The sequence below is a fragment of the Helianthus annuus genome, chromosome 16, assembly GCF_002127325.2.
Source record: "Helianthus annuus cultivar XRQ/B chromosome 16, HanXRQr2.0-SUNRISE, whole genome shotgun sequence".
In the NCBI taxonomy this organism is placed as follows: Eukaryota; Viridiplantae; Streptophyta; class Magnoliopsida; order Asterales; family Asteraceae; genus Helianthus; species Helianthus annuus.
In genome coordinates this window covers 73,794,601-73,821,377 of record NC_035448.2, presented here as the reverse complement: position 1 = coordinate 73,821,377, position 26,777 = coordinate 73,794,601, and the positions used below count along the sequence as shown (strand labels likewise).

At 36.6% G+C, this 26,777-nt stretch overlaps 3 protein-coding genes across 10 annotated transcripts; 1 reads left to right on the top strand and 2 right to left on the bottom strand.

Moving 5' to 3' along the window:
• Positions 1 to 1,058: 1,058 nt before the first annotated feature.
• On the bottom strand, positions 1,059 to 8,954 carry LOC110918340. Of its 8 annotated transcripts, none has more exons than XR_004884430.1 (14): positions 8,461 to 8,954; positions 8,307 to 8,336; positions 8,135 to 8,165; positions 7,435 to 7,973; positions 6,555 to 7,294; positions 6,386 to 6,457; positions 4,596 to 5,581; positions 3,829 to 4,509; positions 3,099 to 3,390; positions 2,911 to 3,018; positions 2,369 to 2,822; positions 2,107 to 2,290; positions 1,653 to 1,896; positions 1,059 to 1,584 (listed from the first exon to the last, which is right to left on the bottom strand). XR_004884430.1 is itself a non-coding variant. In XM_022162688.2 (14 exons), the coding sequence occupies exons 5-14, from the start codon at positions 6,574 to 6,576 to the stop codon at positions 1,463 to 1,465; spliced, it is 3,000 nt and encodes a 999-aa protein (XP_022018380.1). In that variant the 5' UTR covers positions 6,577 to 7,294; positions 7,435 to 7,973; positions 8,135 to 8,165; positions 8,307 to 8,336; positions 8,461 to 8,954; the 3' UTR covers positions 1,059 to 1,462. The 8 variants fall into 8 exon arrangements, 6 of the variants coding, with proteins under 6 accessions (XP_022018380.1, XP_022018376.1, XP_022018374.1 ...); XM_022162688.2 differs by having other exon boundaries at positions 1,818 to 1,896; XR_004884429.1 differs by lacking the exon at positions 6,386 to 6,457 and having other exon boundaries at positions 7,137 to 7,294.
• A 9,384-nt stretch (positions 8,955 to 18,338) lies between these two features.
• On the top strand, positions 18,339 to 21,083 carry LOC110915516 (probable WRKY transcription factor 26). Its single transcript, XM_022160231.2, has 5 exons — positions 18,339 to 18,671; positions 18,760 to 18,876; positions 19,548 to 20,044; positions 20,136 to 20,297; positions 20,494 to 21,083. Exons 1-5 carry the CDS (start codon positions 18,402 to 18,404, stop codon positions 20,912 to 20,914), a joined length of 1,467 nt encoding a protein of 488 aa, XP_022015923.1. The 5' UTR covers positions 18,339 to 18,401; the 3' UTR covers positions 20,915 to 21,083.
• Positions 21,084 to 21,986: 903 nt separating this feature from the next.
• LOC110916562 (CASP-like protein 4B1) lies at positions 21,987 to 24,323 on the bottom strand. Its single transcript, XM_022161265.2, has 3 exons — positions 23,841 to 24,323; positions 23,622 to 23,757; positions 21,987 to 22,286 (listed from the first exon to the last, which is right to left on the bottom strand). Exons 1-3 carry the CDS (start codon positions 24,107 to 24,109, stop codon positions 22,095 to 22,097), a joined length of 597 nt encoding a protein of 198 aa, XP_022016957.1. The 5' UTR covers positions 24,110 to 24,323; the 3' UTR covers positions 21,987 to 22,094.
• Between the last annotated feature and the right edge of the window lie 2,454 nt (positions 24,324 to 26,777).

Here is a 26,777-nt window from a genome sequence, read left to right as displayed (position 1 = left end):
ATCATATATGTGTGTTACTGCGTAATTAATTTTGGTAGTTGAGAGATATTTTGGTAAGTTAAATTTAATATTTTACATCATTACAAGTCATATCGACTTAACAGTAGTCTATCTAGTTATAGGGTTTCATTATTTGGAGTGATAAGTATTTTATATATCAAGTTGTATACTGATAATGTTTGTCTAATTATCACTTCATGCGGGATAAAACTTGGGCATGCGTTATTTTTTTTAATTCCTGCGGTATAAATTGGACATGCGTGATTTCCTAACTTCAAGCGTTTTTTTTAATATAAAAGGAATCTAACTTGCGGTATAAATTGGACATGCGGTATAAAATCACGCAAGATACAAGTTAGATTCCTTTTATATTAAAAAAAACGTATCTTGCGTGATTTTACATAAAAGCAATCTAATTTGTATCATGCGTGATTTTTTGTTACATAACATATGTACTTGTAATGGGCCAAGAAAACTACAAAAAAAAAAAAAGAAAAGAAAAAACAGCTGTCATGGTCAATAATTTTATATTGTCCTCTTGCTCTGCAATTCCCTTTTATATATCGTTGGAAAACCGTTCAATTTTTATCCGTTCAATTTTTATTTTAAAATATGGCAGATTCTTGTAATTCATCGAGTGGTTCGTCTTCGTCATCTGGTATGCGTGCTTATCTAAAAAAGAGAATCGAGGATCAAATAGCTGAAGACAAGTCTTGTAAAGACTTGCTGGAAACTAACATTCATAGGGTTAGAGAGAACATGAAAAGGAGAGAAGAGATACTGAATTTGTTGTCTGGTATGTCAGATTCAAGTGTCAAAGAGGTGGCTATGATGTTTATGGTTGATCTTGGCAAGCGGGATGAGAAACAGTTAAAACAACTTGCGGACGCCATTACCGTCTTAGGATGCTCTATGGAGTTGAAGATCCAGTTTTTAGAGACTTATTTCTGATGGTTATTATGTATCGTCAATCATATGGGGTGTGAAATCATGTCTATCTAAGTGTTTTATATTTTGTATGAAAGTTGTGTGTTTGAATAATGAAAATGTCCGACTAGTTTATGTTTATAACCAGAAATTATTAGAATTATAAATAAAAATAAAAAATCCAACATGTCAAAGATGTTTGGAACAAAAGACAGCAAGATAGTAGTCCTACGACTTTTCATTTTGTTTCCCCTTTTTGAGGTTGAAGAACTGATCCAATCTGTTACTTATTTTGCTATCTAGATCGTGCAAAGCATCTGCGGGTATCGAATTCTTCATAAAGTCCGTAGCTTTGTCGTATACCTCTTTCCTTATAAGATTGTAGTCGGACAATACAATCTTACTAAGATACCTGTACCGCAAAAACCGTAGTTGTGAATCTTGCATCTTCTTTTGGTCTTCCGTTTTAAACCCTGCATTCCATGGAGATTTGCCCTTGTATGTCTCCATATGTCTCATAGTGAAGACACCACAGTCACAACCGTTTTGAAGAGTTCTCCAATCCATTTCCTTTCGAATTATTTTTGCCTTTTCCAACTTTGTTATCCACTCTTTTTGTCCAATTTTGCCTTTTAGGTATAGTATTAGAACTCTCCGCTATAAGCATGATAAAAAATCATATTAGTACCTATTCATCATAATAATAAAAAGCTACTTAGAATTACCAGCTTTTCGGGGCGTCCACGGTAGCGTTTGGTAAACGATTCGGCATACCTAGAGTTATCTATTAACTCGATATCTCCATTTTTCATGTTAAAGCATATGATCAGAAAGTAGTACTGGAATGAAGATGAGATCAAGTTTGTCAACTTTCTTCACCTGATACTTACACAATATATCGTCTACGCTTGGTCCGAATACTTTCAATCGATCACTATCTGTGATTTTTGGCTCAAACATTTCGTCTTGCTGCAAGAATTTTCGTGATTTTTCTCATTAAAATCCATCGCTCCATTTAAGCGTTAACAAGAGTGATTATAATATAGAATGGTTGGGTAACATTAAACATGTATTCATTATTAAACATTAATAGACGGGTGTGTAATATATAAAAATGCAACCATGCGTGATTAACATATTAAATTTTCAACCTTGCGTGATTATTGTTGAAAAACTTACCAATATTGTAGTTGGCAAGAACAGCCTGTAGGGTGAAGATTTTTTGTCCCTTTTTTTCTCTTCAAAGTTTAAAACATCTACAAATGCGTCCATTCCACCATATGATATGTATTGCGATGGGTGGAAGGTTTCAAATATGATTTTTAGCGTTTCGACTCCACTGTCAGACTTGTATATCAATGTCCTGTTTTTTAATACCAACAAAGAAAAGTTTAAAAAAAGATGAAAATTTTAAACTAATTATTAGGGTTAAAAATCTTACCCAATATCTCCCACCGGAGCTAAGAGATAACAGATGATTGTTTGGTCACGTCCCAAAAGTGGCTCATATAAGTCGGTTACCCTGTTGCAGTAAGGTGATCTGTATGCGTCACCTAGTTCTGCCATCCGCTTTTCGTTCTTTTCCCTGATCATGTTGATACGCGTTCTCACTAGGTGTGTATGCCTCTCGTCATCCGTTTTATTTGTGTTCGCTGACACAGGAGTCTTTTGATTACTTGCACTTGATGTTTGTAGGATTGGAGCCAATTTTAAAAGTGTCTCAACCGACTGCATTTCTGCTTCGGTCACTTCATCAGGTTCATCAGCTGATGTTGTCGGAGGCTTTTCTTTATCATAGGCGTCGGTTATTGTATTCTGTTTATGTGCTTGTTGCTGACTGCACTCTGCCAAATTTACATGTTGGTCCATGTTGTTTACCACATCTGCTTGTGCCACTGTTTTTATGTTTGATTTGGTTAATTTTTTTGTAATCACAAGCTACAAAAATGTACCTTTTTTTAGTAATGAACGTATTTTTGTTACCTTCTGTAGCCTGTCTGTATACGCCTGGTTCGATGGTTTGTAAGGCAGCCAGGCATGAGTCCGAAATACCACCATCATCAAATGGGGTATTATGAACATCATCACATCCTAGAAAATCCCAAACGTTTTGGTTTTTATTAATCATAATTTCCTGTAAATATTAACAAATAAGAGAAATTATTATATACCTTTATCTTTCCCTGTGTTTTCATGTTCCAACCTTGCGTCTCCATCGCCCTCTAACTCTTGATTTGTTTCGCCACCCTGTCCAACTTTGTTTTGAACCACCTCATCACCAGCAGAGCTTACGTCATCAGGTATCGAAACTGTATTTTTAACCGCATCATTCCATTTTTTACACCTTTCCATAATTTCAACATCCCAGAAAAACTTCTCCTTTACCCCCTTAACGAGATTATTCATATCCGAAACCAGAGAAATGTATTTCTTTATATTATTGTCCATTGTTTTCAACAACACCTGCGGAATTGGACATTCAAAAAGTTCAATCGTGATTACCAGTCTAAGAAGCCAAGTTTCATTTTTTTAATATCATGCGTGATTATCAGGATATGTGTTACTACTAAAAAATTGGACCAACAGCTCAAACTTGTGGGTAGTAAATAAAATTAGAAGCCCATTGCACTTTTTATGGCATCAAGATTTATGCTAATGGGCCTCCTATTTGACAGTCATATATATTTTTTCCTTAGTCCAGACTTATGTCAGCCCAAACCAGCAGCAGCATACGTTCATTTTTTGAAACCCCAACTGTCAAATTCTGAAGTCCCCAACCATGCGTTATTAATTTGTTGTCCAATATGCGTTATTACATGTACAGTAATTATTTTCTAACATCATAAACAAGTATTATAGCATGTGTTATTGACAGTAACAAAAACAAAAAATCCAGTTTACCTTTTTACTTTTTTTCGAGGCTTCCCACGCAGCATGATCATAGATCACCCCGGTTAGTTGAACCGGAGTGCTGCAGTAGTCAATCTCTTTTTGCGTTTGTGTCCCTATGTCCATTTCATCTAAATTCAAAGCTGAAATATGTTCATTCGGATTCCACCCATCAAACCAATCCGTATTTGATGGTATGTCACCTTCGTCAATCGGATCTTCCCCATCCAGGTTTCCAGCCAGGTTTCTTCTGTTGTAGACATGTGTCGTATCCACTGGTGGTATTATGTACTCATCCGTATCTTCCATACGTTGATCTAATGTATTGAATTCGGTGAGGTTTTCTTGTACCGCAGCTGCCTCGTGTATCGGGATGTTGTCAGCGAAAAGGTCAGTGTACAGCGTCGAAGTGTTCTGTTTTACGATTTTGAATGGTGCGGCCGTAGACTCTTGATTTTGATGATCATTGCCGTTGATGCGTGAGGCAGTAACATGTTGTTGATCCTGGCGATTATCATTTGCTCCTTCGTCTTTCTCCACTTCATCACAATCTTCAACATTTAGCGGCCCGTTGTTGTATAAATATTCTTCCACGTCGTCGATCATACCAGAGGTTACATACTGTATGACAGGCATTTTGACAGCTTCATCGAAAATTTTGTGTCTTTCGTTGAAATAATGGCTGTATAGAAGCTGCATATTGTTTTTTTGAAAAAAACCAAATTATTAATATTAATATCGTATTTAGCATAACCTTTAAAGATGTGTACATAACATACCGTTAGGAATGCAACCGGGCCATTGTATTGTGAGTCTAACTTTTTCCAACCTTGTCTTGTTCGTTTCAGCGATTCTAAAACGAAGGAGCACCAATCCAGATTTGGAATGTCTTCCTCTTTGTCAATTGCAAGTAGAAAACTTTGTTTAACAGTTGTTGACTTTGTTATCTCTACAAACAAAGTGTTCCAGTAGGCTAGGAAATTTAGCTTGAATAATCGTCCGCCAGTGGTTTGCTTTGACATAGTTCTTGCAAGTAAAGTATGAGTAATTTTGTTTGTGTCTGGCCACTGGTTTTTGAACTCATCTATGGTTGTTTCTGCGCCTTGAGTAGCCGTATTTTTCTCCACTATTGCTCCTTTCCTAGGCTTATTTTTTTCTCGTACAATAACATTACCCTTTGGAATACCAAACACGTCATGTACTGAATCTCGGGTGATTTCTATCTTGTGATTTCCTATGTTTAGTGTGCTGTATTGCTCGTCATAGTTTCGTACGAGCCAATACCCTAAACGTGTGCTTATATGATAAAGCTTTATATTAAGGACCTCACCAAATCCAATGCTCTTCACATCCGCCACCTGCGCTTCAGTAAAGTGCTTAACTGTATCCATAAAACCTGAAGGACTGCACCGTAGGCTTATTACATCATGATGATAATCATAGTACGGTCTTGGTTCTGTCCTAATAGGTTCTGCATCGGTAATCTTCCGTTTCCCCTCGATAGGATCCATCTGCTTTTCGTTTTTCGATTGTTTCTTTTTTACTGGCTCAAAGTCATCACCATCTTGGTTAGTTGTAGTATTTGGCCTTTTTCTTGTGTTTTCACCCCTTTTGACTATCAAGTCTCTAATAGGTACTTCAAAGTCATCATCATCATCTTGTAGACTTAATTTTGTATGCTTTTTATTAACCTTTAATTTCTGAGGTTGCTTTGTCATTATCGACTGAATCGGGGGCTCAAAATCATCATCATCTTCAGCAACCCCTACATCATATTTCAATACAAAATTTAAATCAAGCAAACAATCATGCTAATGCCGCTTGTTATCTCAAAATCTCCAATTTCACAATTTTTAAGCTAGAACCGCTAGGCCATATCAAATATTCAACATATGTAATAGCTGGCATGCTAATGCCGCTTGTTACCTCTAAATCACCAATTTCACAATTACCGCAGAAGCCCCAATATTATAAGTTTCATATTTAAAACTTGTAAATTTCCCAATTCACAATGTAACCTAATTCAATATTACATATCAATCATGCTAATGTCGTTTGTTAGCTCAAACGATTCAATTTCACAATTAGATCAGACGCCCCAATATCAAGTGGTAAAATTCCCAATTTCACAATGTAACCTAATTCCGCTGGTTCATTCAAAAGAATCATCATCATCTAATGTTAAGCCTGCTAATCCCGCTTCTACATATCAATGAATCAACAAAAAATTACGCTTGTTCTTATCAAATAACGCTAGTTAAGCAACCCTAATTTTGGCTTAAAAAACTTCAATCAACATCAAACCTGTAGTTAATGTCGTTTGTTAGCTCAAACGATTCAATTTCACAATTAGATCAGATGCCCCAATATCAAGTGGTAAAATTCCCAATTTCACAATGTAACCTAATTCCGCTAGTTCATTCAAAAGAATCATCATCATCTAATGTTAAGCCTGCTAATCCCGCTACTACATATCAATGAATCAACAAAAAATTACGCTTGTTCTTATCAAATAACGCTAGATAACCAACCCTAATTTTGGCTTAAAAAACTTCAATCAACATCAAACCTGTAGTTATGCCGCTAATGTGCACCGGCTTCACCGGATCATTTCTTTTCTTGCTCCGTCTTTCTCTTTTAGCTTCTTCAACATATAATGTAACCGCCGATTAGTTCAACTACAAAGTTGGGACTGGCTAACAAAATAAACGGGGTTCAGAAGATGATTTAATCGATACCTCTTAATGCCGTATTCGTCATTCTCAAGTGAAATCGATGGTCGTTGGTTGTTCACCGTTGTTAATCGTCTTTCTCCGTCGGTCGGAATCGTTTGAAAGTCACCGAAATTTTTGATTATCAAATATGGTTTTTTGATTAGATACTGAGATTTAGCCGGGTATTTAGGTATAGGAAATTGACCATTATAACCTTTGGTTCACATAATTACGTTTTAGACAGACATTTAAACAATTATTTAATCACGCTTTTAATCCCTTGATCCTACGGTCAGGATTATCACGTATGTAATGTACGATTACTAATAATGTAGGTTAACCGCTCTCTCTCTCTCTCTCTCTCTCTCTATATATATATATATATATATATATATATATTTGAAATATAATTCACTACAATTAGCAATCAACATTACAGCAAGTTTCGAATCAATTTCAATAGATTTTTTTTTGTAGTGCCTTGAAATAAAGACTCATGAGGTTTGTCTTCTTTGTTTCATCATTTACTATTTGCTAAAGAAATCATACGTAAGAACAATTTGACACAACCATATGCAGATTGACCTGTTACGAAGAAAATGTTACCTATAAGCTGAACCAAAATCCAAGAGCTGACCCGGGAAAGGTCACATGCAAGCTGACCAAAAACCCAAGCAACGATCTGACCCGTATGGCTACACAACCCATGCATGTCAACAAAGAAAAGCATGTGCTTGATGATGCGTTCCGGCAAAGCATCAATGCTGCATTGTTTACAGCAAAAAAAAAAAAAAAAAAAAAAACCATAAGAAAAGCATACTTTCTACAGGGTATCTCAAGAGTTGGATAAAATAATTTGGCCCTCTAAATATAATATATAAAAAGCTATCCAAACATATTTTACCTTGGCACTGTTTGGAACAATTTGTCTTAACTCTTTTGTTTGATATTGGATCATCTGGCGATCCTTTGGTCAGGTCTAGGAATCCAGGTTTAAGTCTCTTAGGATTAGATTTTGCTGATTTCATTAGTCTTTTTAGCATACCCAGATGCAAAACTGCAATCTTTTTTAACTTCACGTCTTTGGTTAGCCGAAGAACTAACTTGTGATAAAATTATTGAGCTAGTATCAGAAAGCGCTTTTAATGACTCCGAAGAAGACAGCTTAAGCGTCGGTTTAGTCGACTCACTGAGCGCAAGCCAAGCTGCACCCATAACCGGACTAACCGCATCCGCGACTCCATTAGAAAACCTATTCCACAAAGCCTATTTACACGTATCACCTTGGCCCTCTGTCTCCAAATCTTCAAAGGAACTCACCTCCACCACGATGTTAGACGGCGACCAATCCAAACAATCGTCACCACCACGATCCATCACCGCCGATCACGCTGGTGACTCCGGCACCATGACTGTAACCAAATCTGACTCATTGCGAATAACCTGACACACGGTGACGTCACCGACGTAACTGGGTTTTATTCCAATAAATTGATGTATTAAAAGCCCAAAACTAAATCGAATGATTCATGAATAGATCACAAATTTTCATAAAAAAAAAAAAAATTCCTAACACAAACCACATATAGGAAATATCAACATACCAACATAAGTTTTATTTGTGATTAACTTCCTCTTTTGGCCAAATTTGCAGCACATATTGGACAAACACAAACAAAAACTTAATCTTAGATAAACAATTGATGGCAGATATCTAAATGTTTGAATCAAGATAATGAATGCGACTTTCAAAATATAATAATGGGAAATTGATACCGGGTTTTTGAGTTCGAAACATTGTTCTTCCTGCAAATGGTAACAAAGCACAGGGATTTCAATTTCAAAATAAAAAAAGGGCAGGTAAACCAAGCCCTATCATCATCTCCATCCGTTCGGGAAGACTAACATAGAACGATAGAAGAAAAAGTACCTGGTGTTGTTATTTTTTACTGGATTTTTACTGGATCTTCGATTGAGGACGATTCAGACGCCCTAGTGATCGATTAGGGCTATAGATGGTGTTGAGCAAGGCTAGGGTTTTGCAGGTAACCGATGTGAGGGACGAAGTCGAAACCTCCGGCAATTAAGGGAAGAAAGGGAATAACTCAGTTGCCGCTTTCGATTTCGTTTATCGCCGGAACTGGATTCGGGGCCTGGCGATGGTTATCGGTGGCATAAGCGGGTGAGTGACTGTGTGCTGCTGTATAACGGTGGTAGTGACCGACAGATGAGGTCGCCAAAACCTAGAAGCGAGAACCGTAGCTAAGCCCGACGCATGGTACGCCACCGTTGGGTGTGGCGGCCTGCCGCATGCTTCTCCCAGTCCCTCTCTTTTAGGTCTAAAAGTAAGAGAACAAAGCTTATGTGGGTAAACTTTAAAACCAAAAAGTTTTGTGATGATAGTCTCAAAATAGAAAATATGACTGGCGCAAACACCTGATGGCATTTGATATATATAACTAGGGGTTAGACCCGCGCTTCGCGGCGGGACGCACTGACTTATTCATCACTAAAAAAACTAAAACATCTTAGATAAACCCAAAAAACATGAAACATTATTATATTAAATTAGCAGCTAACCGTTTAGAAATTGACCCGTGCCATGCGACGGGAACTCTGTACATGTACATTTGCAATATGACCCATTACATGTACCTTACATACCTGTCCTGTTACGTACAACTTATAACTACGACGCTGACATAATAAAAAATGCAATATGCAATTAACAAAATCTTACCAGCAGCGATGCTCTATACAATCTGATTTGTTACGCATCCTTTGTAGTAACATGGTCGACACTCGTCTAATATGTGTCCTGTTACCAGTAACACACAACTTTGAAACTGACATGTTAAGAGATGCAACGTGCAGTTAACAAAATCTGACCCAATACCACGACCATCTTGGATCTTTGATGTAAGGAAGTTGACAAAAACTTCCCGCATACGAGAAGCGGGCGTGCTTCAGTGCTTCACAGTTTCCGCGACATAAGAAGACGAAGTAAAAAACAGATCCTTTGGAACACATGGTGCAAGGATAGATGCACGTCAACATGCTTGCAGAAATGTTTGGTGCCCATCCTCATCATGTAACAGACTGCATGTACCTGGAAGATTACAATAAAATCAAATACAAAAGAATTAGCCTAAAGACCAATTTAGAGATGTTTGGATTTTCATTTAATTAATTATCTGATTATCTAGGGTTGTATAATTAGTGTCAATATAGCCTAAGCATGGCAAATCAGCAGGACGGATAAAAAAAATTACAACTTTTTACCTTTATAATTTACTTTTGGAGCAAAGTATTTAGGAAATCTATAAATATACACTTTGGATGACTTTTGACCCGTTCGGCCCACATGCCCTCTTTGTTTTTTTCTTACACTTTTACCACTAGAGATAAAATACAAACTAAGTCGGGCCGCTAGCAAATAGGTCAAAACCCTTAACTACTTTTTATCCAAATCAATGCTCACTACTACTTATGTTAAGTTCAAATAGTCGTAAAACTCTGGTTTATAATATGTATAAAGAACAAAGTTAACTCTAAGCATCCAGTGAAAAATAGTAGAGCTAATTATTTTTCCTTTGAAGACACTTAACAATTCAATTAATAATCAACAACTGAAGTTATTATATCATTTCAAAAGACCACCCTTTTGCTTAAATTGTGGAGAGTGCATTGCTAAACATAACAGGTAACCAAAAACGTTTTTGTCACCGCAGCATGTTGTTTGAGTTCATGCTTGATAGTAGCCTCATTAACTTACATAGAAAATGACTTCTCTCTTGTATCATCCATCCCTCAAATTATATATTTCTACTATTGATAGGTAATAACTAAAGTGATCCTACAACATGCTGATATCTATCATATACTAATCATAGGAATACTTATTTGAGTACCAACATGAGAAAGGATTTACCATGTATGTGGCAAGCGAGGGCCAAGAACCAAACTAAAGCATGTTTGACCTAAGCTCTTGGAAATCAAGGAACACGGTTTGCATCATGTCATCAAATTCTGTAATCAACATTAGAAAACCAATGTTACCTGTTTAACTAAACACATAATTGCATTGTTTTCTTGAAAAAAAAGAACCAAACTGATTACCCTATGCTTCAATATAATAAAAAGCCTAATTAAGATAAAGGATGATAATGTATATCCATGGGTCCACCGTCCATATATTAATCCAATAACGCACTAGAGCAATAGGAAACTCACAAGCCACATTGGGCTAATTATCAGAAAACTAAGATACCAAGTTAGAAGAACAGAGGTGCTCTGTAACGAATATGTAATCAAAGTCATAAAAACAAATGAAACTACATTGAGCAAAATTGACAGGAAACTCACCAGGCCACATTGGGTTAATCTCTCTTCCACCACCATTAGCGGCGGCGGCGGTGGCTGGACGCTTTCATGAGAAAGGTTAATCTCTCTTCCACCACCAATGGGTTAATCCCTCAACTTCTAAGTAAACACAGCAGGGTTAATCTCTCTTCCACCACCATTGGCGGCGGTGGTGGTGACTGGACGCTTTCATGAGAAAGGTTAATCTCTCTTCCACCACCATTGGGTTAATCCCTCAACTTCTAAGGTAATGCGTAGTGGGGCGTTTTAGCCCCTCATAGCGCCGGTATGGCGCCTTGCACACCAAAACGGTGGGCGCTATGCCCAAAAAAAAAAACAACGGCGTGAATATTATCACGGCGCCATGTGTTGATGATTTTGATTTTTGACCGTTTAACAACGGTCATATTTAATAAAAAAAAATCAATTGTTTTAAGTTTTCACACTATATATAAACTCCTACTCTTCCATTTTTTTTACAACTCAATACATTCCCACTCTCATTCTCTATATATTTTTAAAAAAGCTAGTCTCACCTTATTAAAAAAAATGGGTTCCCCGTCGGAAGACTCTTTCACCGAAATTCACCGAAAATTTTTTTCACCCGACGAAGACGCGGCCGAGGAAGAAGCGGTTACGAGTGCATGTACTTTTGTGATACAAGCATTTGAGCACATTCGGCCTACTCCCCCTCCACGACCCATCTTGCGACGCACCTATATCTTGCGAGACCGTGAAGCCGCGAACGAGCGTTTGATGAAAGACTATTTTGATGCGACACCGGTTCACGGACCGAATGTTTTTAGACGACGTTTTCGGATGAGCCAAAGGTTATTTTTGCGCATTAATAATGATTTGGAAAATAGGTATGATTTCTTTAAGCAAAGAATAGACGCGCGAGGATATCTAGGCTTCACCTCAATTCAAAAGGTCACATCCGCCTTACGCGTATTATCATACGGAAACACGTACGACATCAACGACGAGTATTTGAAGATGGGGGAGAAAACAACCCGAGATTGCTTGGAACATTTTTGCTATGGTAATTTTTATTGTCTTTTATTTATTTACGTTTACATATTTATTTTTTAGTAGCTTACATATTTAAAAATTAGTAGCTTACTAATTTTTAAATTTTAGGTATATGTCAGTTATATGGAAAACGTTATTTGAGAAACCCCACTTGGAACGACCTTCAAAAAATATATGAGGTGCATCTAGAAAAGCATGGAATACCCGGCATGATTGGTAGCTTGGATTGTCGTCAATGGCGTTGGTATAATTGTCCAACCGCATGGCGAGGTCAACATACACGGGGTGATCAAAAAGGGCCAACTTTGGTATTACAAGGTGTTGCGTCATACGACCTTTGGGTTTGGTCGGCCTTCTTTGGTGTAGCCGGGTGTTTTAACGATATTAATACGTTAGAGGCTTCACCATTAATAGAGGGCTACATTTCTGGAACTATACCAAAGGCCGGTTTTCATGCAAACGGGAACGATTACGAGCATGGCTACTACTTGGCCGATGGTATCTACCCTGAGTATTCGATTATTGTTAAAACGTTTTCTGAAACTTTCGATGAAAAAAGAAAGTATTTTAAAAAATTACAAGAGTCTTCGAGAAAGGATATCGAGAGGTGTTTTGGGGTTCTACAGCAACGATGGCATTTTATCAGAAATCCTTGTCGCATGTGGCATAAGGATAGAATACGAATGACCATGTATGCTTGCATCATTTTGCATAATATGATCATTGAGGATGATGGAAGAGCGATATGCCAAAACTATATTCCCGAAGATTTAGTCGAAGGAACCCAAGCGACAATGGAAGAGAGACTCGCAAATGCTCAACTATTACGATCTAGAGAAATACATAACACGTTGAAGGCGGATTTGGTTGAGCATGCTTGGGCGATTCGCCCAATTCGATTCAACAGTGATCACGACGAAGATTTCGAGGAAGAAGAGGTTGAGGAATTCGAAGACGGGAACTTTGATGACGTAGGTTTGGATGCTGGAGAAAACGAAGAGGAAGAAGGAGAGAACGAAAATGAAACCGAAGAATAAATTTATTTTTTAGGTGTAATTTTTTTTTGTTTAACTTTTTTTTAATTTTAATGTATTGTTTTTTATTTAATGGAATGTTTTTTAATTTTATAAAACTTATAAATTATTTAAAAAAACGAAAATTAAATTAATTTAGTAATGATGACAAAGGGGCTTTATGACTACGGCCTCAAATTGCATAACGCCCCATAAAGCCCCTTGCTGACGTGACATGCCACATGTCGCATAACGCCCCTGAAAGGGCTTTATGACTACACATGCCCTAAGTAAACACAGCAACTAAAGTCACAAAAACTGAACTTAGTACCGGAATCTTAAAAAAAATTTGGCCGATGCGAGTTGCCGTCGCCGGTCACTTATCTGGTTGGTTACGGAAGGAGACGGGACACGCGACGGAAGGGGTTGTCGCCAGAGCACCGTCGTTCCTCTTCCGTACGTTGCCGAAACTTGATCGTAACCGTACTTCTCCTTCGTCACTGTTGGAGCTATGGCAGTCTTCAATCTAAAATCCTTAGATAATTTCTAGTCGTGTACGATCGCAAATCCTGCTCGCGGCCACCAAGGACCACCGTGAAAAGTGAAAACCTAATCCACCTCTTGAACCACCACCACCACAATCTTTCCCGATGACTGGCGAATTTCCGATCGCTGGTTGTGTAGAATCTTCCTGATGATAGTGATGCCTCTCTCTATGTCTAGGTCTTTTCAAACTGAGGAAAAATTGTAGGAGGCAGAGTGGCAAAAGAGAAAATAGAAAAAGTTGGTGGTCAATCTGAAAAGGCAAAAAAACCCCTGGCGCAAACATATATTGTTGTTTGATATATATAATAATAATGAGAAACTAACTCTGGATTTAAATTCCATCTGCAATGGGGATACATCTTAAAGTCTTAACTACCTCTGAATTTGGCGATATTGATCGTGATACAATCATGAATGATAGCAGCTCAATCCCTACACGGCTGCCCTGATAAATGTGGGAATGTAAGTATGTAACAATTCCATATCCTTTTGGGACAAAAAGGTTGCTACTTAAACAAATTCTATTAGGTAAACTGTACCAAAATACGAACCGAAACACCACTCTCAATCTGTTGGACTTTTAAATATTACACCTTGGGTTATTTTGGGTAATAGATTATTTACAAAGAGGGTTCAAATGGGCATACTTAAAAATTAAAAAGGTAAGGTATGGGTCAAGATAGGTATCTATTGGCGACCTTTAGACGTGGAGCCTAAGTTTGGAAAGGCCTAGAACAAAATTGATGATCTACATGGGCTTCAATGCCAGTAGATATTATATGTTTTTGTTAAGCCACCCGCGAAACTCGCGGGATCTTAGACTAGTCAATCAATATATGGCCACCACCAATATTTGCTAGAGCCAGGATTAAACCCACGATTACATGTCCCCATCTTCAAGTCACCTTTAGTAGCCACCTCTAGTTTATCACCCGTTGCTACTGATGGTGAAACAAATATTATAGAGGGTTTGGATGATTCACAGAGAAATCAATAAAAATGTTCACAAATGAATCAGTTCTTATAAACAAAAGGCTAAATTGCACTTTTCGTCCTTTATGTTTCAGGGTTTTTGCAGGCGCTGTCCTTTAAGTTTAAAAATTACACTCTATGTCCTTTATGTTTGTAACCTATAACAGGCGGTGTCCTTTCTCATAAACCCAGTTAACTTTTTTATGTTAAAACCCCTCACCTTAACAGCAGGGACCATATGTGTAACTTTGTAAACATGAGGGACCTTTAATGTTAAAATAATTGTCGTTCCATCTTTCAGGGACTAATTATGTAAATTAATTAAATACCTATCATTTTATTAAAAAAATTATTTTAATAACAAAAGATTTAGAAAAAAAACTTATAAACTCTTTCTCACCTCTCTCCAACTCATCACCACCACTATCCACCTCACACCTGCTACTGCCATCCACCATTGTTAACCCCCAACAACCTGCACGGAGCAGTCCAATTAAACCCCTGTTCACCATCTCCCTATATTAAACCCCAAAAAAAACCTGGTGTTTATGGTTTTCATGACGTCGGATCTGAGAACAGACTTCATCAACGTTCGTCGCATCTGAATGGTCTTCATCAACGAACCTCGGATCTGAAGAAATGTCGTTTCCGGTTTAGAAGTATGGTGTCAGTTTAAAAAGTATGGTGTGATCTGAAGAACACTCGGATCTGAATGCTCTTCATCAACCTAATCGGAGTCGTTTTTCCGGTTCCCGGACTTCAACTTCGCCGGAATCGACTTAGTGAGTTATGGTCGGAGATTATCGGTGATGTACCGTTTTTAGTGAGTTAGGGTTAGGGTTTGGTGATGAGGGTGGAACGATGTCGTTTAAATGGGATTCGGTGTTGACGATGGTGGGTAATTCGTAAAAAGCACTTGCATTGGAAAAGTTGGCTTAACTTGTTCTGTTTAATCCTAAAAGAGCTAACAGGTTTCATTTTTTTAAATTCTTTTTGTTCTGTGATGATTTATAATTTTATGGTGTTCTTATGATAATAAATAACGTCACCAGGAAAGTAAGCTAACTCACTAAAAATTAAAGGTCCCTCATGTTTACAAAGTTACACATATGGTCCCTCCTGTTAAGGTGAGGGGTTTTAACATAAAAAAGTTAACTAGGTTTATGAGAAAGGACACCGCCTGTTATAGGTTGCAAACATAAAGGACATAGAGTGTAATTTTTAAACTTAAAGGACAGCGCCTGCAAAAACCCTGAAACATAAAGGACGAAAAGTGCAATTTAGCCTAAACAAAACAAATAAGATGTATAAAGAGTAAATTTCAAAGTTCGTCCTTTATGTATGTCTAATATATCAAAGTATGTCCTTTATCTTTAATAACCTCAGAAAACATCCTTAATGTTTGAAAAACTAATCAGGTTATGTCCTTTACCCTAAACCTTGTTTGTTTTCCCAGTTAAATCAGGTCATGTGAGAAGCACATGAGGGTATATTGGTCTTTACCTTAATAAAAACCCTAAACTCCACCATCATCTTCTCATCTTTCAATCACCTGCACATCAACATACCCCCTTCTTCTCTCTATCTAACAATCCTACCACCACCACAACCTGGCAAATTCAAGAGAGAGTGAGAGAGAGAGAGAGAGAGAGAGAGAGAGAGAGAGAGAGAGCAGAAGAGGAGGCAGGAAAGAGAGAGAGAACCGGCGGAGCCGGTGCCGTCGTCTACGGCGACGGTGGTTCCAGCGACCCTCTCGAGTCACAGCAGTCGTGGGTTCAGTCGACACCGGGTTAACATGGTCGTCTCTATTCCGGTAAGGGTTTTGAGTATTTTTCGGTTAAGTTCCAGTTTCACTTCAAAATCAGATTCTGTTTGGATTTATTTTCAGATTCATTACAACCCAGTTTTAGTTTGGGTTCGGTCCAGTCAAAGTAGCCAACCGACTCAGTTTCATTTTCGGTTCAGATTCGGTGTCGGGTCAACATCAGTCAAACAGTCAACACGAGTGGGTCGTGGTGGCGGTGGTGATGGCGGCGACAGGTGGGTCGTGGTGGCAGTGATGGCGGCGACAGGTGGGTCGTGGTGGCGGCAGGTAAGTTGTGGTGGTGGTAGGATTGTTAGATCTCAATAAACCACTTTGTTGCCCTAATTTTGGTGAGTTGTAAGAAATTGGGGGTTTTTTTGTTCATGGGTTATTGATGATAATGTTGATGATAATCTGGGTTTTGAAGTTTTGAATATCCGGGTTTTGAAGTTTTGAATATCTGGGTTTTGAAGTTTTGAATATTTTTTTCTTTGTGTTTTGAAGATCTGGGTTTTGTTTGAAGTTTTAAAGATATAATGTGCAGATTATGAAGCTTATAGTTAAGAGAAAGAAGATTTGAATTTTTTATAATTTTATTTTTCTAGTATTAAGGTAAAGACCAATATACCCTCATGTGCTTCTCACATGACCTGATTTAACTGGGAAAACAAACAAGGTTTAGGGTAAAGGACATAACCTGATTTGTTTTTCAAACATTAAGGATGTTTTCTGAGGTTATTAAAGATAAAGGACATACTTTGATATATTAGACATACATAAAGGACGAACTTTGAAATTTACTCTAAATCCATAGTAATTAACTGAAAAGGAAACTCGTAGACTTTTCAACATACTTTAGTGTGTGACCCTCAACTTGGTACCACCTTAAAGGCACATAACCAAATTTGTAACCTTTAAACTTAGACATGAAATATGGGCCTATATCAAACTATATGGAACATTTGTATAAAGAGTAAATTACAAAAATCGTCCTTTATGTATTTCACTTATTGCAAACTGTGTTCTTTGTCTTCAATAATTACAGAAAACGTATTCGATGTTTGCAAACTCTTGCAAGTTATGTCCTTTAGCCCTAACTCAGTTAATTTTTTGTGGTTAAATCTGACCAAATGGACCCCACATGAGGGTATTTTGGTCATTTTACTCTCATGTGGGGTCCATTTGGTCAGATTTAATCGCAAAATACCCTCATGTGGGGTCCATTTGGTTAGATTTAACCACACAAATTAATTGAGTTAGGGCTAAAGGACATAACTTGCAAGAGTTTGCAAACATCAAGTACGTTTTCTGTAATTATTGAAGACAAAGGACACAATTTGCAATAAGTGACATACATAAAGGACGATTTTTGTAATTTACTCTTTTGTATAATTAACTCTATTGATTATTATGCTCTTCAACTATCATCTTTTCAAATGAAAACGATCATGATTATAATGATACTGTTTTACTAAATGAGTTATCTCTTTTAGAGTCAAGTTTGTTTCCGTTGTAAGCTTCACTCCATTTTACGAAAAAAATAGTGTAAGCATTTACATTATCTCAACTTCACACAATTTTAGCCATTTACCTATGTTTACTTGCTTTTATAATACGATCTATCATATATTTAGTGTTTTCATAATCAGACCAAGACAATCAATTAGCCCAAAAACCTAAAATAACGCCAGTACGATCGATTGTGGGACACGACTATCGATCACCTGGTTTTGGGCATGTTTCAGTTGGATCGAAAGACCCGGTTCACTAGTTGGACTGGGTTTGAAAATCAACGAGGTCCAACCAATGAACCAATACTTATTGATTACATTAAAACAACTCTCCAAAACCGAAGGGTTTAACTATACCAATCTTAAAAACCTAACCCCAAAATCACAAACTCATCAAAAGACAAGGGGGCTGTTCCTTCCATTACCCATTCTACTCAAGCCGCCATGTCCAAGTCAAACCCACAAGCTTTGACCACAGAAATTTTCCACGGTCAAACTTCAAAATTTTCCTTCGTTGTTTAGCTTCCTAGAACATGACATGTTCAATCCCCTTAAATATCCATTTTCAATTCAAAAAAATAAACCCCAACCTTTCAAATCATCAACCAAAGATTCCCAAAACTAAAACCTCATGGCTTCATCAGGTGGCAGTTTAAACACTTCCAGTACAACTTCTCAGTATCCATCCTTTTCTTTCTCTACATCTTTCAGTGATCTAATTGCTTCTAACAACAACAACAACAATCAAGATTCTAGCTGGGGTTTCTTTGCTGCTGCTGGTGGTGTTGAAAGTCCAAAACTACCTGCAACTCCATTTTCACCTTCTTCTTTTCTTTCTACACCAACTGGTTTGAACCAAAATCAGTTCTTGGACTCTCCTTTCTTTCCTTTCAATTCAAATGTAATCTTTTTTTTTTTTTTTTTGTAAAATTTTGATTTTTTTAGATGGGTTTGTGAAATTGAGCTAAAGGGTTGTGTTGTTGGTGCAGATTGTTCCATCTCCTACAACTGGAAGCTTTTCTGGTTTGGATTTTAAGGATGAAGAAAGAAAGTATTCTGGTTTTTCTTTTCAACCACAACCAAGGCCTGTTTCTGCAAATAAGATGGTATGCGAATTGCAATTTCCTCTGTTTTCTGACTAAAAAAACTTATTTTTATGGTGAATTTCTTTATTTTAATCAAGAATAGACTCTTGTTGATTCATGTTATTTTTTAATAATCACTAAATAGTAACCAAGATATATATATGTTCCTTTAAAGTCACTTGGTTTTCAACATTTATGAAAAAAATGCATAAGATTTGAACTGACAGTTGGGAACCTTGATTTCTATTGGATTGTCCTTTAGGCCTAACCCAGTTAGTTTTTTCAGTTAAATTTGGTCACGTGCTTTGCACATGAGGGCATTTTTGTCAATTCAAAGGTAAGTTCAACGGCAGATTTACAGCTTAAAGCTTCTGTAACCTTTGAATTGACAAAAATGCCCTCATGTGCAAAGCACATGACCAAATTTAACTGAAAAAACTAACTGCGTTAGGCGTAAAGGACAAAACGTGTATGATATGAAAACATAAAGGACAAAACTCGTCAATTTTGAACATAAAGGACAGCGTCACAGCGCCTGAAAATAGGTATAAAGATAAAGGACAATCCTTGAAATTCACTCTTATTTTTAGCATTTAATTAAGATTTATGGTATTAGTATATGCATATATTGGTTCTGTTTGAAGTGTTAAATGTAAATTACTGAATGAATTGTGTTGTTGTTGTTGAAACAGGAAGAACAAGTGAAAAGTCAACCACAAGAATGGAGTTTAACCAAACAAACTGATTTCATGTCAGAAATGAACAAACCCAAATCAGAAACAACACAATCTGCTGCTCAAACCCAATATGTTTCTGATCAATCTCAAGCCGCTAGAGATGGAACAAGATTAGAAGATGGTTACAACTGGAGAAAGTATGGTCAAAAACAAGTCAAAGGAAGCGAAAATCCTCGAAGTTATTACAAATGTACATACCCGAATTGTCCAACAAAGAAGAAAGTCGAAAGAAACTTAGAGGGACATATCACCGAGATCGTTTACAAAGGAAGTCATACTCATTCTAAGCCTCAAAATGCGAAGAAATCATCTTCAAACAATTACATTGAAGCCCCAGCTGAAAACAATCATTTTGACTCTTCGGCATCATTTGGGGATGATGACTTTGAACAAGCCTCGTCCATTAGTAAATCGGGAGATGATCATGAAAACGAGCCCGAAGCTAAGAGATGGTAAGTGTCGCTATGGTTCAAGTTTGAGTTTGACCGGCTAACCGTTGATATGTGCTTTTTAATCTAACTTTCAAACTGGTTTGTTGTATAGGAAGGGTGAGGCCGAGAGCGAAGCTATTTCGGGGCCTGGGAGTCGAACGGTTCGAGAACCGAGAATCGTGGTTCAAACCACGAGTGATATTGATATTCTTGATGATGGATATAGATGGAGGAAATATGGGCAAAAAGTAGTTAAAGGCAATCCTAATCCAAGGTAGTTTTGACATCCCTCAAATCATTCTTAAAATAGGTTATGTTACATGTAAAAGCCTGTTTTAACATGCAAGTCGTCGTGTCAGAAGTTAACACCCGCATGTTTACCTATAGTTAATTAACTTTTCATACTCTTTTGATGATGAAATGCTTATAATTCAATCTAATTAACATGGAGTTTTTTAAATTATTTATAGGAGTTACTACAAGTGCACATACGTAGGCTGTCCCGTGAGGAAACACGTTGAACGCGCATCACATGATTTGCGAGCAGTGATCACAACTTATGAAGGGAAGCATAACCATGACGTGCCTGCGCCGCGTGGTAGCGGGAGTTACAACATTAGTCGAGCACCAACCACCAATAACGGTAGCACCAACAACAATTATGGATCAATGGCTATTAGGCCGTCAACAAACTACTCAACTAACATTCAAAACGCCACAGGGTTGACCAACAATGGTGGTCAACAACCGTACACTCTACAAATGTTGCAGAACTCTGGAAACTATGGTCTCATGGAGGGTTCGTATGTGAGTCAAAACCGAGGAAAAGACATCTCACTGTCGAGTGCCAAGGAAGAACCCGAGGATGATTTGTTTTTCAACTCTTTTTAGGTTAAAAAGGTAAGGGAAACCGATCAAAACATGAATCAGTTTTGGCCACTAATCTGGTAGGAAATTTTAGGTGTTTGAAGGGGTTGTATTTCTTTTGTATCATAGTAATAAATTGTAACTTTGTTGGAAATATTCTTTTGTGAAATCAAATAACAATATGTTCTTTGTATTCTTTTTATTTACCAATGAAAAATCCTACTTGTGAGGTCTATTTTTGCCACAACACTTTCCTAATATAACTTGAGAGACAACCACGAATAAGTAAATAACAAATACATCAACACGGCACATAAATGGGGTCCGAATATGTAATGCTTACGTCCCATAAACATACATACATAGAGTGCATGACCACTTCTAGAGAATGATCTATCCATTATATTTCAAGGGTTAGAAACATACTTGACTTGTTCATCTAAAGTAAATGGCCTCTTGAATTGATTACATCAATTGCTTCATGGGAAGTTATTAAAAAATTAGCTATATTGCAAGGTATTATCATCAACTAAAAAATATTCCTTTTCAGGATCAGTTGTGATCTTCAAAACTTTACCGATGCTATGGACGAATCCCTCGCTTAATCTAAATGAGTAAAAGATCCTAGCCGCACTTAAAAGCCAACCACTCTATCGTTGAGTTAGCATTGTGTGTTCAGAAAGTATTAGAGGCTCGTAAGATTTATGGAATTTTGTAACAGTACCCTTAACTATTAAGAATATCATATTTAATAATTTTCTAATGATATCATGAGCGAAAAATTGTTAGCGTAAATTAGTTACATGGGTTAAAACTTATTTTATTCTATTTTATTTTTTTGAACGGTAAATTTGGTTCACTTGTGGGAATCGAACCCAAGATCTAATGGTCTTTAAGCCTTATCGCACCCCTAAGATGCCAATAGGCTAGAATACCATGGGCAAAACTTATTATCAATTATTCTATGAAATCGTCATTATTAAGATTCTTTATGAAAAAAATTTATGGAATCGTCATTATTAAGTTTCTTTTGTGAAAGTTACTTGTTGTATATTAATTTATGGATTAACAAGTCGGCCATGATTGATCTGTGGAGTGATTAATAGATAATGTAGTATACAAAATGAATGGTATAAGTATTTGAAGACAATCTGTACAAGTTTTTGATAAAAAAAAAAAGCGCACAAAATAAGGATTGAATCGGTTAAATAGAGGTCTGTTTGACTAGGTTGTACCCAGAGAGCATGGCGGATAACCCAAGAATAAAAAACGCAAGAAATTCCATGCTAATACATGCGGCTGACGAGTCAGTAAAGATGTTGTCAGCTCCTTCTCTCATTCTGTTAGTCATTGGCACCGCCGATGACGCGGCTGATATTAATAGGTATGCTATAATCTACAAGATAAATCATGTTATTAGAAAAATCTTATATGATGATTCAAATTAAATAAAGAAAGTTTTGAATTTAAGGAGAGATACAAGTATCAAAAGTAGCAAAATGCAAAACTACAACAACATGGTCCTATCACATATCTTTAAACAGAAAAATAGTTTTAATGTATTATTATGTCACAATCTTTGGAAGCTTCCAAAATGCTTTGACAGCCAGAACTCTCAAATACCCAACTGTCCTCTAAATATAATATTAAACTATTACAGCACCTCATCCACATAACAATTTTCAGTTTTTTTATGGTTCATAACATCAAATATAGTTTCTTAAAATAAGTGTTTGTTAAACAAATATATAATAATTAAAATAATATAATATATTTATATATTATAATAGTTAACTCTTACATTAAAATAAGAAACTTATATATAATCATGAAAACATATACTTTAATTTTTTCGACTAAACTCATATCACATCATTCTTTTACAGAGGATTTGAACTCGCAATGTGAAATGCATCACTTTACAACAAGCTACTATTCTGTTGGTGACTAAAAATTTAAATATACCTTTGTTATATCATCGATAAATGAACAATGTTAATACATAAATATCTATTCTTTTATTGGCGTGTATTCTTATTTTTTAGAGGGACACCATTCCAACACCTAGATATTATTGGGCTACATTAATTTAAGGAAATTTTAACCAACTTTTAAGGTAGGTTGGATGGTTTAGCCAGAGATCTGGCAGCCGATTTGGTTTTGGGCCAATTGCAGTATTTTTCTTTCAAAACTATCACACATCAATTTTCTTTTAGTTTGTCATAATTATAAATATTATGAATATTAGATATTTATGTATATTTTTTTTGAACAACTAATTTCTTTAATCGCTTTCGTTGTGGGACTTGAAACCAAGATCTTCCCCTCTTCAACATAATTGTATATTTAAAAGTATACAAAGTCTAGTTAAAGTATGCGGATTCGATTTACATTATCTGTCCCAAAACACAACCATGAATCAAACCGTTTAACCTAATTTCCGTAACCATAAACTGCCAAATTAACCATATAAATCCCAAACCAGCTGAAGCGAAACTGCCAAATTAACCATATAGCAATCAATTTAAATGGTTCACTCAATTTCAGAAGTTTGTTAAGCGTAGTAATTTATACAACTTTTGTTATTTCGTTAAAGTCAGATGCTATGTTTACTTGTACCGTACAAGCGACTACTACAGCCTAACAACTGGCTATCATCAACCCTACCAACCGTTTTTACCAAAAATAACAAAATCCCAACCACATTATTATTATAATCAAACAAACAAACCTGATCACCAAAGAAATCAATCATCGCCATATTCCGGCCAGAAACTATCAATTTTCCGGTTGACATCTCATGAATCTGCCGCCACGATTGCAATCCAGTATATAACGTCGACAAAATCGCTATCGCCAATGCGTACCTATAACCACAACAAATCAATTCGATTCCATTACATGACGTGAAACAAACAGTGGATTTAGATCCACCAATCAGAAAACAAACCTGTATTCTTCATATTCATCGAAATTTCTTCCGGGGCCGTGCTTATTACTCGCCATGATTATGAACGCAAGCAATGAAAACAGAAACCCTAACGCTCTCAACCCTAGCGATACTCGTTTCAACATGTCTTCGTGTCGCCATCGTCGGAGGACGCCGGTGACGCCGTACCCTGGTGGCGGAGGTAGCGGCGTTTGCGTTTGCGAATGATCGGAATCCACTGGTGGTGGTGTAGGTTGTGGCATCTTCTCCGGCGGTGGTGGCGATGACATACCGGCGGATGTGAAATTTGGGTGTTCAGTTTATAGTGTATTTGATGATGATGATTGTGTTTTGGTGTATGGATTGTGAAGAAATCAATGTTCTTGAAGGTACTTCCAATGGCGAGACGAGAAGCAATATTGTTCTTTTTGACAACTCATTTAAGTTATTATTTTATCTGTTTTATTTCTGTAAAAGGGCTTTTTTTTTTTTTCTTTCTGTAGAGCATAAAATAAATAATAATGTTTGGTTGGAGTTTACAAATTGGGGTTTCATATATCCATCCTACTCAATTTTTAATTTTTGAAACAACATCTGTAGTTTTTTGTTTGCATTGCTTTTGAGCTTATCTGTCTAGTTTTTCTTTTTACCTTTCATTTGACCCACTAAATCTAACGTCTTTCAGATAAAATCCTTTAAATTGTAGGTCTAGTAAATATCATTATTAAAAGTTATTTTGTTTAATGTTATATGGTAGATTTTTTTAAATTTCTCTTTAAGTTTTTTAACACATAGTTTTTTAAGTTTCTCTTTAAGTTTTTTAACACTTTGACATTTTATTTATTAAGTAGATTTTTTTTAAGTTTCTCTTAATTTTCTTTAACAATTTATTTATTTTAAGCTCATTAAACACTAAAATTTATTTGAAATTAAGCTCATTACTTTTTATTTAATATACGCATTAGTAAAGTTTAAAACTATATAAAACTAGCCCAATAGTTTAATTAAAGCTTAAGCCTAACTAAAGCTAAACCCTTTCAAAATTAGCTTAATAGGAGCCCGTATTTTTCCGCTCGCACAGGGCCCAAATTTTTTTGAGAATTTTCGGAGACGGCCCTGGTGGTATTTTCATAAAAGGTTATATCTCCTACCGTTAAAGTAGTTAAAATAGTATGGTAACATGGAAATAAGCTCCAGATCGTCTAAACTTCAAATTAAGTACGAGTCATTATAAGCTTGTTTGTTGGTTCGCTCATTTTTCCTAAAAATGGCACCATAAGATGACAATTTTTTTTATGTTTCATTCAAGTATATTTAAGCATATTTTTATGCATAAAAACATATTTAAGGTGTTGTACTTTTTTCAATACTACTATTTGTTACTACACATGTGCGAAATCCTGGAAAGGATTGGTCTTGTAGCCTACAAGTTGGATCTACCCGTAGAACTGAATGGCGTTCATGATACATTTCATGTATCTAATTTGAAAAAGAGTCCAACTCAAGAAACAGTTGTCATTCCTGCCGATGAAGTCCACATTAACGACACACTCCACTTTACCGAAGAACCTGTTGAGGTTACTAATTGGAAGGTTAACAAGACGCGTAGGAGTAGTGTTAAACTCGTCAAGGTTCGATGGAACGCGCGACACGGCCCAGAGTTTACTTGGGAGCGTGAGGATCGCATGAAAGCAAAATACCCGCATTTGTTCCCCAACACCCCTGCAGCTAGTAGCAGAACTAAAATTTCGGGATGAAATTTTCTTAATAGGGAGAGAATGTGACAACCGTCAAAAATCTAAGTATCCGTACAATTAATTAACCATGATTAGTGCTTAATGACTGTCCTGAATTACAATTAATTGCTTTCTGATTACTGCATCATACTTACATGTGCATCACATATTGCATAAATGTCACATCATTATTACATGCAAACCATATTGACATAAATGATGCACAAAGCACAGTTAGCACAGTTAGCGGATAACTCAGAAAATGCTGACGAAGTTCAGTACATAGACAGGCAGTGTTTTAAGACCTAGTATGGGCCAGAGACTAAGTATCACACTAGTATGGTATGTAGGGAAGTAAGGACCACAAAACTGCATTCCTAAGTGATAGTTTAAGTGCCGGAAAGTGCGTAAAACCCACTTAAAGTGCTGAATTCAGCAAAAATTAGCTTTTTAACAAGTTTGTATCATGCAAAAATATGACTAAATGGTCCTGAATGCTTTCCTAAGTGTCGTGAATTAAAAGTGTCACAAAAGGATACATAAAGGACACTAAACGGTATAGTTTGACACTTTAACGAACCAGAATCTAACCGAACGACCGGACACTACCCGAAACACCAAAATTATACTAGAAACATCGTTTTAATGTTTCTGAGCTAGTTATGATTCTCGAACACCCTAACACACTATATAACACATAACATGCATAAACACTAAACATCACCCTTAGAATCTAACCATCTAACTTAACTATCCATCACAACCCAACCCTATACCCCCCTGGTGGACGGTCACCAAGGATGTGGCCCACCCTTGATCTCACTTGATCTCCTTAGATTTGGTTAGTGGATTTGTTGTGTACTTATGGGACATATTAACCATTGGATAAACTCCTAATATGGTTATAAGTATAACCTTGAAGTTCATAATTCTCCCATCTCTCACACATTAACACACACACAAAATCCTCTCTCCCTCTCCTCCATTCTCGGCCGAGATCAAGTCCCCACACCACCACCATCATTCAATCTTGTTCATCCATTCCATACACTCACAAAGGTGCTAGAAGGTCTACAAGAAAGCTTGGTGGTCTTGGAGATTGAAGTACCTCTCTCATTTGCTATTATCCACCACATTTGTCACCTTCGTCTTCTTGTGTTCTTCCCTAGCCCTTGTGCTAGTAGTAAGCTTCTTGTCACTGAATTTACTCCTTATTTAGTTG